The sequence below is a fragment of the Saccoglossus kowalevskii genome, chromosome 2 (genome assembly GCF_978046115.1).
Source record: "Saccoglossus kowalevskii chromosome 2, keSacKowa6.1, whole genome shotgun sequence".
Classification (NCBI taxonomy): Eukaryota; Metazoa; Hemichordata; class Enteropneusta; family Harrimaniidae; genus Saccoglossus; species Saccoglossus kowalevskii.
Window position 1 is genome coordinate 34,373,798 of NC_140642.1, and position 13,386 is coordinate 34,387,183.

The 13,386-nt window shown below is 37.7% G+C and overlaps 1 protein-coding gene across 1 annotated transcript; it reads right to left on the reverse strand.

Moving 5' to 3' along the window:
• Positions 1 to 1,061: 1,061 nt before the first annotated feature.
• On the reverse strand, positions 1,062 to 13,099 carry LOC100373689 (carboxypeptidase B-like). Its single transcript, XM_002741121.4, has 10 exons — positions 12,973 to 13,099; positions 12,647 to 12,722; positions 12,307 to 12,513; positions 10,600 to 10,701; positions 10,026 to 10,130; positions 9,703 to 9,813; positions 9,483 to 9,573; positions 4,104 to 4,312; positions 1,881 to 1,965; positions 1,062 to 1,369 (listed from the first exon to the last, which is right to left on the reverse strand). The coding sequence occupies exons 1-10, from the start codon at positions 13,065 to 13,067 to the stop codon at positions 1,173 to 1,175; spliced, it is 1,278 nt and encodes a 425-aa protein (XP_002741167.3). The 5' UTR covers positions 13,068 to 13,099; the 3' UTR covers positions 1,062 to 1,172.
• Between the last annotated feature and the right edge of the window lie 287 nt (positions 13,100 to 13,386).

The following is a 13,386-nucleotide window of genomic DNA, read 5'->3' on the forward strand; positions in this document are numbered from 1 at the left end:
GTGCAACTCTTGTTTTTCTATCGCAAAATGTGTTAATGTGTAAATTCCACATCTCTGTCGCCCCTCAAAGACAGTGGTAGAAGAAAAACAACTTTGAACTGTGCAGTATCCTTACACCCACTAACTTAGGCAAATTGTTAGCAAAGATAGACATAGAGGAAACCGGTACTCAAGAATTATTGACACTGTAAATAAGCGTAGAAGTCATGCTTTGTATATTTGTGTGACTATATTGGCAATTTGAGAGTGTTGTCATGGTTTGACAGAATAAAAGTGAGATAATGCTTATCGAGATATAATTCCACAACTTCTAGACACAATTTCATACATTACAGAACAAAATTGCTTCAAAAAATAATACTAATGCATTACATAATCTAAAATATACTAGTAATATAAGATGATTTTTTTTTAAAGTAAAGAGGGTACTATTAAAAAGCCTACACACACGTGGTAAAAAAAGAATTTTCTTATATTATGACAGGAAATACATGAATGAAACTTGAATGAATCTTTCCCAGGAAATACCTATTAGATCTTGAACATGTTTAAGAGATTTAAGTGTAGGAATGCAAAAGTGTTTGAATAAATCGATGTACTAAGAATGGAAGAGTGTTTGAACTTTCCAGCATAGATATAATACAGTTAATGTGTATCCATTCAAGTTTGGCTTTCTGTGATGGTGTCTAGACATGCGAGCAGTACTCCAAGTAACTAGGCACCGTAAAGAAAAGTGACTTTAAAACTCAAATATCATCAAAAGGAGAACATTACGCTAAAGGAGACATATCACTTTGAAAGCCTTAGTAGCAATAATAATTTTGACACCCAGGTATTTTACAGACTTGGCCCTATCGCTGGGAATATCATTGATTAATATTAAGGGATTTCTTATTAGTCAAGGTAATTACATTTGTTCATACTAATTTCAGCTCCCATCGCTGACACCAACGAGTCAGTCTTACTAGTAATACGAGTGAATAATTTAGAATGGCCAGTGTAAAGTGAGAGAGCGTAATGAGATATGACGTCATCGATATACACCACATTATCGGCCATAGTTATGCCGATTAAAATAAGCAGTTTATTATTGAAACAATTTTTATCGAATTTACAGAAATTCACGTAAATTACTTGAAATACGAATACGGTGCTACATATGTTCTGATGCTTTACGAAGATACGCGTTCGTTCATAATATGTTCGTAAGCCGCGACAAAGCCTGCGTATGTCTCCTGCGCTGTCGGAATAATCTGGTCTTCCGGAAGTAGAAATGCATATTCTCCAGTGTCCCTGAGTTCTGTGGTATGGGAATATTTGATACCCATAATGCCATGCCCCCAGTCAACGCTGCAACCTGACGATACATCTGTGAAAGTTGCAATTATTTAGATACAGGTATTAATACTGAGATATCGGAATAAACTATTCGGAAGATTAAGTAAGTTATGGCACCTTTGAGTGTTTTATTATATTGGGATATGTTGAATTGATGAATGGGGCAATATCGTACCTATATATAGCTAGGTTATAACGCAATTAACTGATACATGTACCTGAATTGTTGGTTGATTCATATTATTCATTGACATAATATTACATGATATGAAAAAGTTACTTCATTGAAAGATGTTCAGTGTCTAGATATGAAAATCGTGGTCCATGTCCCTCCCATAAAACTATACATTATATTGAGTTGCAGTGACAATATTTTAACACTCACATGAATTCACAACGTATGACATATGGTTAGTATAAATAAATACACATTTTGTTTCAGGAAATCCCCATTTGATTTGAGCAGTCGGGTCAGTTGGTGACATATTACAAACATATTTATCGTATAGTTTCAGTGCCGAAAGACAAATTACATCACTTACAGAGTAAATCTGGGATGGTACCGTACGTATATTGTTGTCCATGGACTGACGCCACTGCTTCAGTGAATATCTCGCCAACTTTCATCTACAAAAAAAAATATCATTATTCTTTGTTAATGACGGCTATGTTTTTTATTAATAAAATCAAACGTTCGGACTTGGAATGAAATTGAGATGTGAAACGTGTTTTAGTTATGAACTGAGGAATGCCGATTTTTATTTATTTCAACTCAAAGTGATGAAGCGAACTGAAACAGCTACCCAAAGTATGGATTTGTAAATCAACTTCCATTATTCCAGGGTATTTGAAGTTATAAGACCGAGATGACCTTTTAAGGACAACATCCACTAGTAGAGCTGTTACTAAATCATTACTAATAACCATTAATGTATAGCTGCAGATTCGTGGGCGCAATCTTGGCTTTACTATTTACAAGTCGTATATTCGATGTAGCTGGAAGAAGTGTATTTAACTCAAATACTACTTTTTATCTTATTTGGGTTTTGGATCTGCTACAAATGCATTTGGTGTACCATTTATACAACGGCCCACTTAAGGCGCATATACGAAGCGCGGAATGTAAATTTATTATTTTGTGTATACTAGAATAAAACGGACTAATAATTCAAAATTACGTACGTATTGGAGGCCGTGGCGTGCGTGTTTTAAAATGATGTGTGCATTTTAAAAACGGTGTGACTGTGCTTTTTAATGGTATGTGCATTAAATGTATGTGCATTCAAAAATGATGTGTGTATTTTAAATAGCGTGTGTGTTTAAAAATGACGTGTGTTTAAAAACGACGTGTGTGTTTAAAAACGACGTGTGTGTATATTAAAATGACGCGTGTGTTTAAAATGACATGTGTGTTTTTAAAAATGACGTGTGTGAGGTCGAATTTCGTGAGTGTAAAAAAAACGCGTGCATTAACCTTTTTACGCCTGTAGGAGGCACTATTTTTGAATGATTTTTTTTTCGTGTGTGTGCAAAAAAACGCGTGCATTAACGTTTTTACGCCTGTGGAGGGCGCTATCTTTGAATGATTTTTTTCGTGTGCGTGTTAAAAAATCGTGTGCATTAACCTATTAACGCCTGTGGAGGCGTCGTCTCAAGTGGTAGCCATTTTCGTTTGTAGATTTATATAACATCAATGAGATACGTAGAAAGAAACGTGTCCAGCGCGAACGTTTTATTTATTCGGCCTTATAAATTTACCGACACTGTCAGAGGCCTGTCGATTTATTACGGATAGAACAGTATTCGGCCCCATGGGCCTAGACGTCCACGTATTGTCTTTTGCAACCCACCACACGAATAAATCGACAGGCCTCTGACAATGTTGGTAAATTTATAGGGCTGAATGAATAAAACGTTCGTGCTGGACACGTTCCTTTATACGTACCTTATTGACGTTATAGAAATACACAAACGAAAATGCACGCGATTTTTTTAACACACACACGAAAACAATCATTCAAAGATAGCGCCCTCCACAGGCGTAAAAAGGTTAATGCACGCGTTTTTTTTTCATTTTACACACACACATTTTCATTCGACCTCACACACGTCATTTTTAAAAACACACACGTCAGTTTTAAACACACTATTTTAAAATGCACACGTCGTTTTTAAACACACACGTCGTTTTTAAACACACACGTCGTTTTTAAACACACATCATTTTAAAAATACACATGTCATTTTAATATACACATAGTTTTTAAAACACAAACGTCATTTTAAAACACACGTCATTTTAATATACATATAATTTTTAAAACACACACGTCATTTTAATATACACATAATTTTTAAAACACACACGTCGTTTTTAAACACACGTCATTTAATACGCACATCATTTTTAATACACACACATCATTTTTAAACATACATAATTTTTAAAACACACGTAATTTTTTAAACACACATATTTTTTAAAATACACACGTCAATTTTAATACACACGCCATTTAAAATACATACATCATTTTTTAATGCACATGCATTTAATGAACACATACACACATCAGTCATTTTAAAACACACACCATTAAAACGCACAGTCACGCCGTTTTTAAAATGCACACATCATTTTAAAACACACACGCCACGGCCTCCAATACGTACGTAATTTTGAACTATTAGTACGTTTTATTCTAGTATACACAAAATAATAAATTGACATCCCGCGCCTCGTACGCATGCGTCGAATTGCTTACATGATCATCGTAGTCCTCAGGGTATTCTTCCGTGTAGCCCCAGGGATTCAACCACATCTGCGAATACGAGTGAATATCCATGAAGAAGACAAACTCTTGTGTTTTTGCTCTCTCTAAAATGAAATCCGCCACGTTTCTGACTTCGACTTCAGAGTGTGGGTAAGGACCACGGTATGTATCGAAACAAGGAAACTTGCTGGCCCCACTGCCTGTGAATGAACAATACACAACTGACAAAACTAGGATCATTTCGCTGATGGTCAGTGTTTTCTCCATGTACATAGTTGTTGATTTGGACTAGCTGCACTATCATCCACCATTCTAACAGAACGAATTGAATATAATGAATGGTCGCCATTTATCGTTATTACCATGTGGATACATATATTTTTCATGTTATTTAACCATAACTTCGCTTCTTTTTATCAGATTTATTTCATTGTTGTATGTATTTATCAGTATTTATTATCTTTAGTTATGTTATCAAGATTGCGTAGTAGTAGGCAAATTTCCTATAGATTTATGCTGTTTTCGTGACGCAAAGAAACACACTTTGGCCTGTATTCAGCCATTTCTATCAGTTTACATAAGTGTATTCTCCCTGATTGGCTCAATTAAACAACCAATCATATTAATTGACGCCAAGGATTAAAATTCTAAGGTGTGAATCCACCCTTGTCTTTAAATTGACAAAGAGTGTTAATTAAGACAGACTTCATCCTTTGTACTCCAAGTGATACATTGTTCCAAATCGTCCTAGTGTATGTAGTTTTCAACTAGCTCTATCTCATTGCTGTACAACTGAATAAATGCGTGTTCACCATTAGAACATTGCACACTGGTATACCGTCTACTGCTTGATGTATCTACAGTCTATCTGGTGAGATTTAAAGATCCTATACTGTTTGTGGCAGTTTTCCCCCACAAAATTGGTGCCGAGACCAGGATTCTCAACCAGACCTCTACGACTCAACGTCAGATCACAGCAAGCAATCATGCCAAGAACAGTTCAACTCATCCAGAAGCGGGATAAAGCTCGGACGCAACTCCGAAGAGTCCTCGAACCAGTTGAACTACTAGTCAATCAGTTCAATGAGCTACAAGACAAAGAGACCGCTCATCAAAATATACGCGTGCAGCAAGTGACGATAGAAAGAAAACTTAACGATCTCATCGCCGCTAACAAAGCAGTCATGGACGTCGTCGATGTTGACAGCCAAGAATTCGACGAAACAGAGTCGTACGAAGTCGATGTCAGCCACCGATGCACCCGACTCACGCTATTCTTGGAGGAACAAAATGCGACAGCCCAACGCGGTCAGCAGACCCAACGCGAGCCAGTCCAGCAAACCCAGGCAGCTAATCCGCCGCAACATCGACATAAATCAATACAATTACCCCAGCTCAAGATACCGACGTTCTATGGCGATTCACTACTATGGTCTTCATTTATTGACAGTTTCAACGCCGCTATTCACAACGATACGCAAATTCCACTGGTCCAGAAGTTTTCTTATTTGCGTAGTTTCACTGACGGAGAAGCTGGAAGACTAATCGACGGACTCCCGATCACCGAAGTAAACTACACAATCGCCTACGATCTCCTCAACAAAAGGTATGGACAAACCCAAAATATTATAAACGCTCACATGCGATCACTGTGGAACAGACCCGCACCGGAAAACAACCCAGCAAGCCTACGCCACTTTCACGATGATCTAGAAACGACCATCAGAGCATTAAGAGCCCTTGGACGTGACGAACAAAACTTCGGCGAGCTGCTAATACCAATGCTGTTAGACAAGTTACCTATCGATTTCCAGCGACAGTTAATGCGTGCGAAAGGAAGAAATGCGTGGACACTAACAACACTCAACGAAGCTATGATTAATGAGATAAGTGTACTTTCAGTCGGACATGAACCCACTATGTTTCAACCCGACACTTATCAACCAACCGTCTCTGCGTTCCGTACACAGGTAAATCGAACCCCAGTCGATAAATGTAACGAGACCAATCCTCAGAATATATCTGCCTTCCACGGATCTTCACAGCGACGTCCCCCGAGACAGTCCACGACGCGATACTCGAAAGGGAAGAATTACCAAAACTGTGCTTTCTGTGAGGGACCACACAAGTCGCTCAATTGCACAACGTATAACAATTACAAAGATCGCATAGACATTGTGAAACGCAACTCGTTGTGTTTCAATTGCCTCGGCAAGCACGCAGTGCGAGCATGCAGATCCCGTTTTACGTGCAGACAATGCCAAGGTAAGCACCACACGTCATTGCATACGGACAATAGCAATTCAACTTCAAACCCCAAATCATCCGAAGTGAACGTCCATTTCTCGCATGCTACTCGTAATTCTGAATCTCGGATTCAATCGGATCGAAGAACATATACTACGCCTGAGCCCAAACTACGCAGAACTCTGCTGAAAACAGCTAAAATTCCTACATCATATAATGGAAATACTTTACCCGCCACAGTGTTATTTGATGAAGGGGCCGACCGTAGCTTTGTTACTCAAAAGTTCGCCAACAAATTACGCGCCAACGTTCATTCATCAGAAGTTCTCAATCTCAAGGCGTTTAGCAACCCGCGTACCGGATATAAAACCATCCCGCGTACTACATTGAATTTACATAAGCGTGATGGTACCACCGCTCCTATTGACTTGCTTTACGTCAACGAAATATCCGATGATCTGATGAACAATGTCACCGCGGACATTTTACAACTGCCGTACCTTCGAGAATTGGAACTAGCACATCCCATTTCAAGCGAACCAACGATAACAATTGATATTCTCATAGGAGTCGACAAATACTGGGATTTCGTTGGTGACCACATAATTCGTGGTCCAGGGCCTACAGCTGTTTCATCGCCGTTCGGCTACCTGCTTTCCGGACCAACACCCACTGGTGAACCTCGATCATCACGAGTGCAAACTTTCCACATCACCGCGTTGCCTTCAACCCAGGACCAACTAGAAGCAAACGTTACATCGTATTGGGATCTGGAAGCCATCGGTATACGTGACGCGATAACCACTTCGGACGAACTCACTAACAATCAAGAGCAGTATAAACAATACACTGACAATTATTTATCACAACAAGATGGCAGATTCATCGCTAAACTACCATGGAAGGCGAATCACAACCCTCTGCCTACAAACTACAAGTCGGCAGAGAAACGCACACGTAACATGATCCACAAATTACCACGTGACATTGTCAGTATTTACGATAAGGTAATTTCTGACCAACTAAATCGTGGATTCTTTGAAGAAGTCAACAACGACAACCCATCCGTCGGTCACTACCTGCCTCATCGTTCGGTAAAACGTAACAGTGTCACCACACCGATACATGCAGTACCCGATGATGCAACGGACATTCCGAGCAATCACCGCGTGTTAAACCGCCGCTATCAACACATTGCTTCACTCCAACGCACTTTCTGGAAACGCTGGTCGGCGGAGTATCTTACCGCTCTTCGAGAAAGACACCTACTCACCACGAAAGGCGTGACAAATAACACAGTCAAAGTCGGTGATATCGTGTTAATTCACGATGATATTCGGAAACGAATCAACTGGCAAATGGCCAAAATAACGCGACTGTTTCCAGGCAAAGACGGTATTGTTCGTGTAGTCGAGCTCAAGACGCGACATGGGATGACAAATCAAGCCATCACAAAACTATATCCGTTGGAATTAAATGCCGGCGTCCCGACGAACACGCCTCCGCTCAACGATGGGGATATCCCCAGAAGTCATGTGCACGACTCCAGTCCCAGTTCAAAGAATCGAACGCTTCTTACACAACGCAAATCGAATCACGCAGACACTTCCCGTTTTCAACAAAAGCAGCGAAAGGCTTCTGTGTTGGCTAACAAACGCATTAATATGCTTATCAAGAAAGACCTCATCTAAGGACATAAATGAGACTTTTATATAGAAAACAACACTTTCTTCAAACTTTATTGACTCTTTAGTTATGTGACTAATCAGTCTCATTTGTCAACAAGTAATGTATAACTATTGTAAGCATTGCCTTATCGTACAATGACTATTTGATGACATAATTATTATTATTATTATAGTTCTAGTAATAATTTTCGTATTTTCTTTTCAGCATTTTTTGATTTATTCTAGTATTTAAATAACATTCATATCGTCCACATATGCCTTGTATCGTACAAGAGTATCTTCTCCGCCCCCGGGAGTATATCGTTATTACCATGTGGATACATATATTTTTCATGTTATTTAACCATAACTTCGCTTCTTTTTATCAGATTTATTTCATTGTTGTATGTATTTATCAGTATTTATTATCTTTAGTTATGTTATCAAGATTGCGTAGTAGTAGGCAAATTTCCTATAGATTTATGCTGTTTTCGTGACGCAAAGAAACACACTTTGGCCTGTATTCAGCCATTTCTATCAGTTTACATAAGTGTATTCTCCCTGATTGGCTCAATTAAACAACCAATCATATTAATTGACGCCAAGGATTAAAATTCTAAGGTGTGAATCCACCCTTGTCTTTAAATTGACAAAGAGTGTTAATTAAGACAGACTTCATCCTTTGTACTCCAAGTGATACATTGTTCCAAATCGTCCTAGTGTATGTAGTTTTCAACTAGCTCTATCTCATTGCTGTACAACTGAATAAATGCGTGTTCACCATTAGAACATTGCACACTGGTATACCGTCTACTGCTTGATGTATCTACAGTCTATCTGGTGAGATTTAAAGATCCTATACTGTTTGTGGCAGTTTTCCCCCACACCATTGTTAGGAACTCTTGTGCGCCTTAGATTAGTATTTTACTCAAAGAGTTAAATGGCGGCAGTCGTCGTGTCGCGTCCTGTTCGATATGGGACTCACAGCGACGTATACAACGCGTGTAAAATACATTGTTTGTTTACATGAAAATCGAACACGCGCTGCTCGACGACCACCGCGCTTTAAGGCTTCTGAATTGACTGACACGACACTGTACATGGTGCAGTTGGGGACTTCAATCTTATGTATTCATTGAATAAGGTAACTTGTTATAAGTTTTGCGAAATGCACAGTGACTCAATTCAATGATCTGTCACATCGATCAGTGTGTCGATGTATATGGGAACCAATAAAATGGCGTGCAATGCAAGTATGGAATGCCGTAGTGCGCCCCCATCACAGACTGGACACTGTATACATATATTTGCAACACTTCATTGTATTTTCAGTCACATTGAGATACAAGTTAAATAGGCGAATATCGTCCTCTGGTTGGTCAAACTAACACTAGCATACGTCTAATGTTTTACCATAGTTAATGGCAAATGGTTCAACGTGAAAATGTCTACCTACCTCCCCATTCATAGGCCCAGTTACGATTAGGGTCTACGCCGATACACGTCGAATCGTCGTTCACAGACCGAGTCTTACGCCACATCCGATCCTAAAAAACAAATTTATATCATTGAAGCGAAAATACATACAACACTTTCAAAAAGAAAATGGATTTCAATTAAATCTATAAAATATAATACATAAAAACGAAAGTCTATCATCGTGGTGGCGCACTCACATCTGTCCACGTGTATTCATATCCATCGGGATTGGTAATTGGTAGAATGTAAAAATCAAAAGTGTCCAGTAGCGTTCTCACAAGATCGTTTGTTGAATAATCGACAAGGAGCTGGTGGATATATAACATAATATTACGTGTCATTATCATGCAGATGTATTATTGGTCTTGGAACTAAAATAAACGAAGTGTAATCTCAAGATTTGTATGACCAACCTATACGATATGTTAGTTTACACTAGTCTTGATAATATATATAGTCGAGTGTAAATATATGCATTTTATATTACGTAAATAACGTGACGATGTTTCTTGTTATTAACCTGATTTGTCATCCATGTATTAGTTGCTGGGGTTACCCACTCCCTGGCATGAATACCACTATGGACCCACATTGCTGGCTTCACTTCACTCGATTCACTTCCAACCTAAGTAAAAAAATAATAGTACATTATCACAAATCACGTGAGACTGAACTGGGTCTAGTGTCAGACACACAACAGTTGATCTCGGGAATTATTGACGGTTGTTTATTGTAGGACCAAAACAGACTTTTTGGAAAGAAAATGGTCTAGATATGCGTTGTTTTTTAACACCTACTTCTATTAGTTTTTTAAAGCGTGCATTATTACCCTTCCAAAGAAAACTATACACACAATCTATACTTGCATTCTGGACATGTAAAGTTGTGCGTCACCAAGAGGCGTCATTCGTCCTTTCTTTCGTTTTCGTTTTCTTTAGTTTGTTTTTCTTCAAATACGCCACTTTGGGCATACTCGATATAATTTGTATAACGCATTTAGAAAAAAACGAAATGTTAGATCACATGACGTTCTAAAACGCAATGTTTTGTTTTCATACAACTAAAATATGTTTTACTCGAGTTAAATAACCTACCTTCAATGCTCTCATTACACGGTTTTCGTACGAGCTACCAATAACGAACTCTTTCGCTAGTGTTGGGTATCGAGCAGCTGTATCTTTCACCCATTGGTCGATCTAAATTTGCATATGAGACAGGGAAAATGTTGACTGATGATAGGAAGAACTGGTTACTGGTGAAGTACAAAGACTATGAGATTGTCGGATTCAGACATTACATGTTTATACTAATGCCAGAATGACATTCGTGCCACAATGATCTCAAAGAATAAACATTTTGGCTTAATTGTCAACTAAAAATGTTATACTTAGATGAATCAAAAAAAGTTTAGAACTCCCATATGCTGAAGGTATCGGAGGCATGAAGTACAAATACAGAATACCGTATTCACTATATTAGAAGCACATCTCCACCATTCACATAAAGCAGAAAGTGTATTTATTGCAAGCAAAATCATTGAAATATGCCTCATTTCGACTATAGACATGTCTTGGTCATTTATACTTATAGTAGCTATGGTTTAACAATTATAAATAGTTAATGAAATAATGACCATATATGATGACTTAATAAAATTATAGCACTAGTTGCATGTCCCTATCTGCAACAGTACTTAATTAAAGTTATGTATATTAATGAGGTCACGTAATTATCTATTGTCATTTGATAGATTAACACATAACATCGTAAAATGCCTGCATTATTTGAAACAGTGCTTATTACATTACAGGTATGCATATTAAGTAGGAGACATTAATTAGTATGCATGGATTTCAACCCTGAATTAATCAGATATGTGGATTATCCAAAAACAGATATGTACCTAGTTTCATTAAAAATTGATGAGCGGTATGCGTGTTATCTGTGGAGCACCTATAAATTGGTTAATATATGCAAATTAGTGAATTAGTAATCACAAAATGTTACCCTAAACTGAACATGTATATGGCTTATCCCTAAGCATCTATGTACCAAGTTTCATTAAATCTGCTATTGGCAGAAAAGTTAATTATATTTTAAATATGCAAATTAGGTAATTAATATGCACGGATTTCATTCAAAACCCAATCAAATATGAGCATTATCCTAGAGCATCTAAATACCAAGTTTCATTAAAATCAAATGATTGTGTGTGCCTTTTGCACTGATATCTCAAGAACCAGACGCACACAGACATACACACAAATGCACTATACAATCAGTGCACATGCGTACTAGAGAATTTAATTGTCGAATGAATATTCAGATGGGTGTTATAAAAACAGTGTTTTCATGTTATGATAACTAATAGTCTAATGTAGACATTAATAAACAGTTACAATAAGAACAATATTCAACATTAAAATTTTTCGCCCATATTGTATCTTTAAAAGGCAAAGGCCAGTAGTCTATCAGGTCGCAAATTCTTGTATATCCATGGTGCTTGTTTAAAGGGCGATGGTCGCCGCGCAGCGCGTGCTCAAATTCAATGCAAATGAACAATGTTTTAAATGCGTTGTGTACGTCGTTGTAAGTTTTATTTCTTTCATGTTGGCGAAATCACGATACGTATATTTGTAAATAATAATCACTGCTGTAGATATGTATAACCTAAAAGCCGATAAAAAAGACTATAAAGAAATGATTTGTTTTATGTAAGCTCTAGACGACTTTTAACTTGAGTGTTTATGACATATGTTAGGCACCATGTCAAGACATTGGGCTTACGTTTGGTCACTTACCTCAGCATACGTATGATAAACGGAATAATCGTAGTCATCTTGCGCAGTCGTGGTAGTCCTGGTATCGGGTGAGTAGTTATCGATTAATTGTTGCACATCCTCGATCCAGATATCATAATCTATGTCATTAAGTTCAAGAGATCTCACGAGTTCTTGTTTGTGTGTTGGTGACGTCATTACATGGTTAGGATAATGCCAAAAGTCGTACTGGTTTAAACAAATATTTAACAGAATCCATTTGGTTATTTGACAGTTAAGACTCAATATACGTTTTTCCGGGGTAGTGGAATATATTTAAACTTTAAAATTCAGACAATGGTTAAAAACACTGCAACTTTACCTTCCCAGAATCATGGACAGTCTTCAACGCTTCTATGTGCTGTTCAGAATGAATGTCGAGACGCAATACTTCATATCTAAAATAATAATGATACTTCAATCGTGCGCCTTCTTTAGAAATTGAAACGCTTTGATCATGTGACTGTATAGAATACTCACATCGCATGTAAACCAAATTAAATATTGTCAAATATCATCGTTATATGATAGATGTTGTATGCAACCAGCACATGCACCTACACCGAGTATTATGTTACACATACAACACCCATAAAGTACTGGTTGACAAAAAAGCGCCAGTAGCATCAGCAAAGTTGTTTTTCTTACCCATCGTATCTGACCCTTTCACCACTAATACCAATGATAATAAATTGCAGATATAGAAGGAGAACGTACATTACGCGAAATTTTGCGCTGGCCATGATCCAGTCTTCCACGCGACGTGTAACAATACGAATGTACATTCGGAATAAGGGAATAAGCTAAGACGTTGTTCATATCATGTTTCACTGATACATGTAACACGAGTACACATACAATCAGTAAATGATGCCGATATTCCCACCAAGTTGTGTACTATCACTGATGCAATAGCTTTTTTTCCCACGTACATGTGCGCGCACGTGGCAATATCGATCTGTGGTGTGTGTGTTCGAGACATATAATCTCGAAATCCAAATTATAAAAATAGATAGATGAAATGAAGGAATTAAATCGAAATGTTACGACTTACGAGCTAAA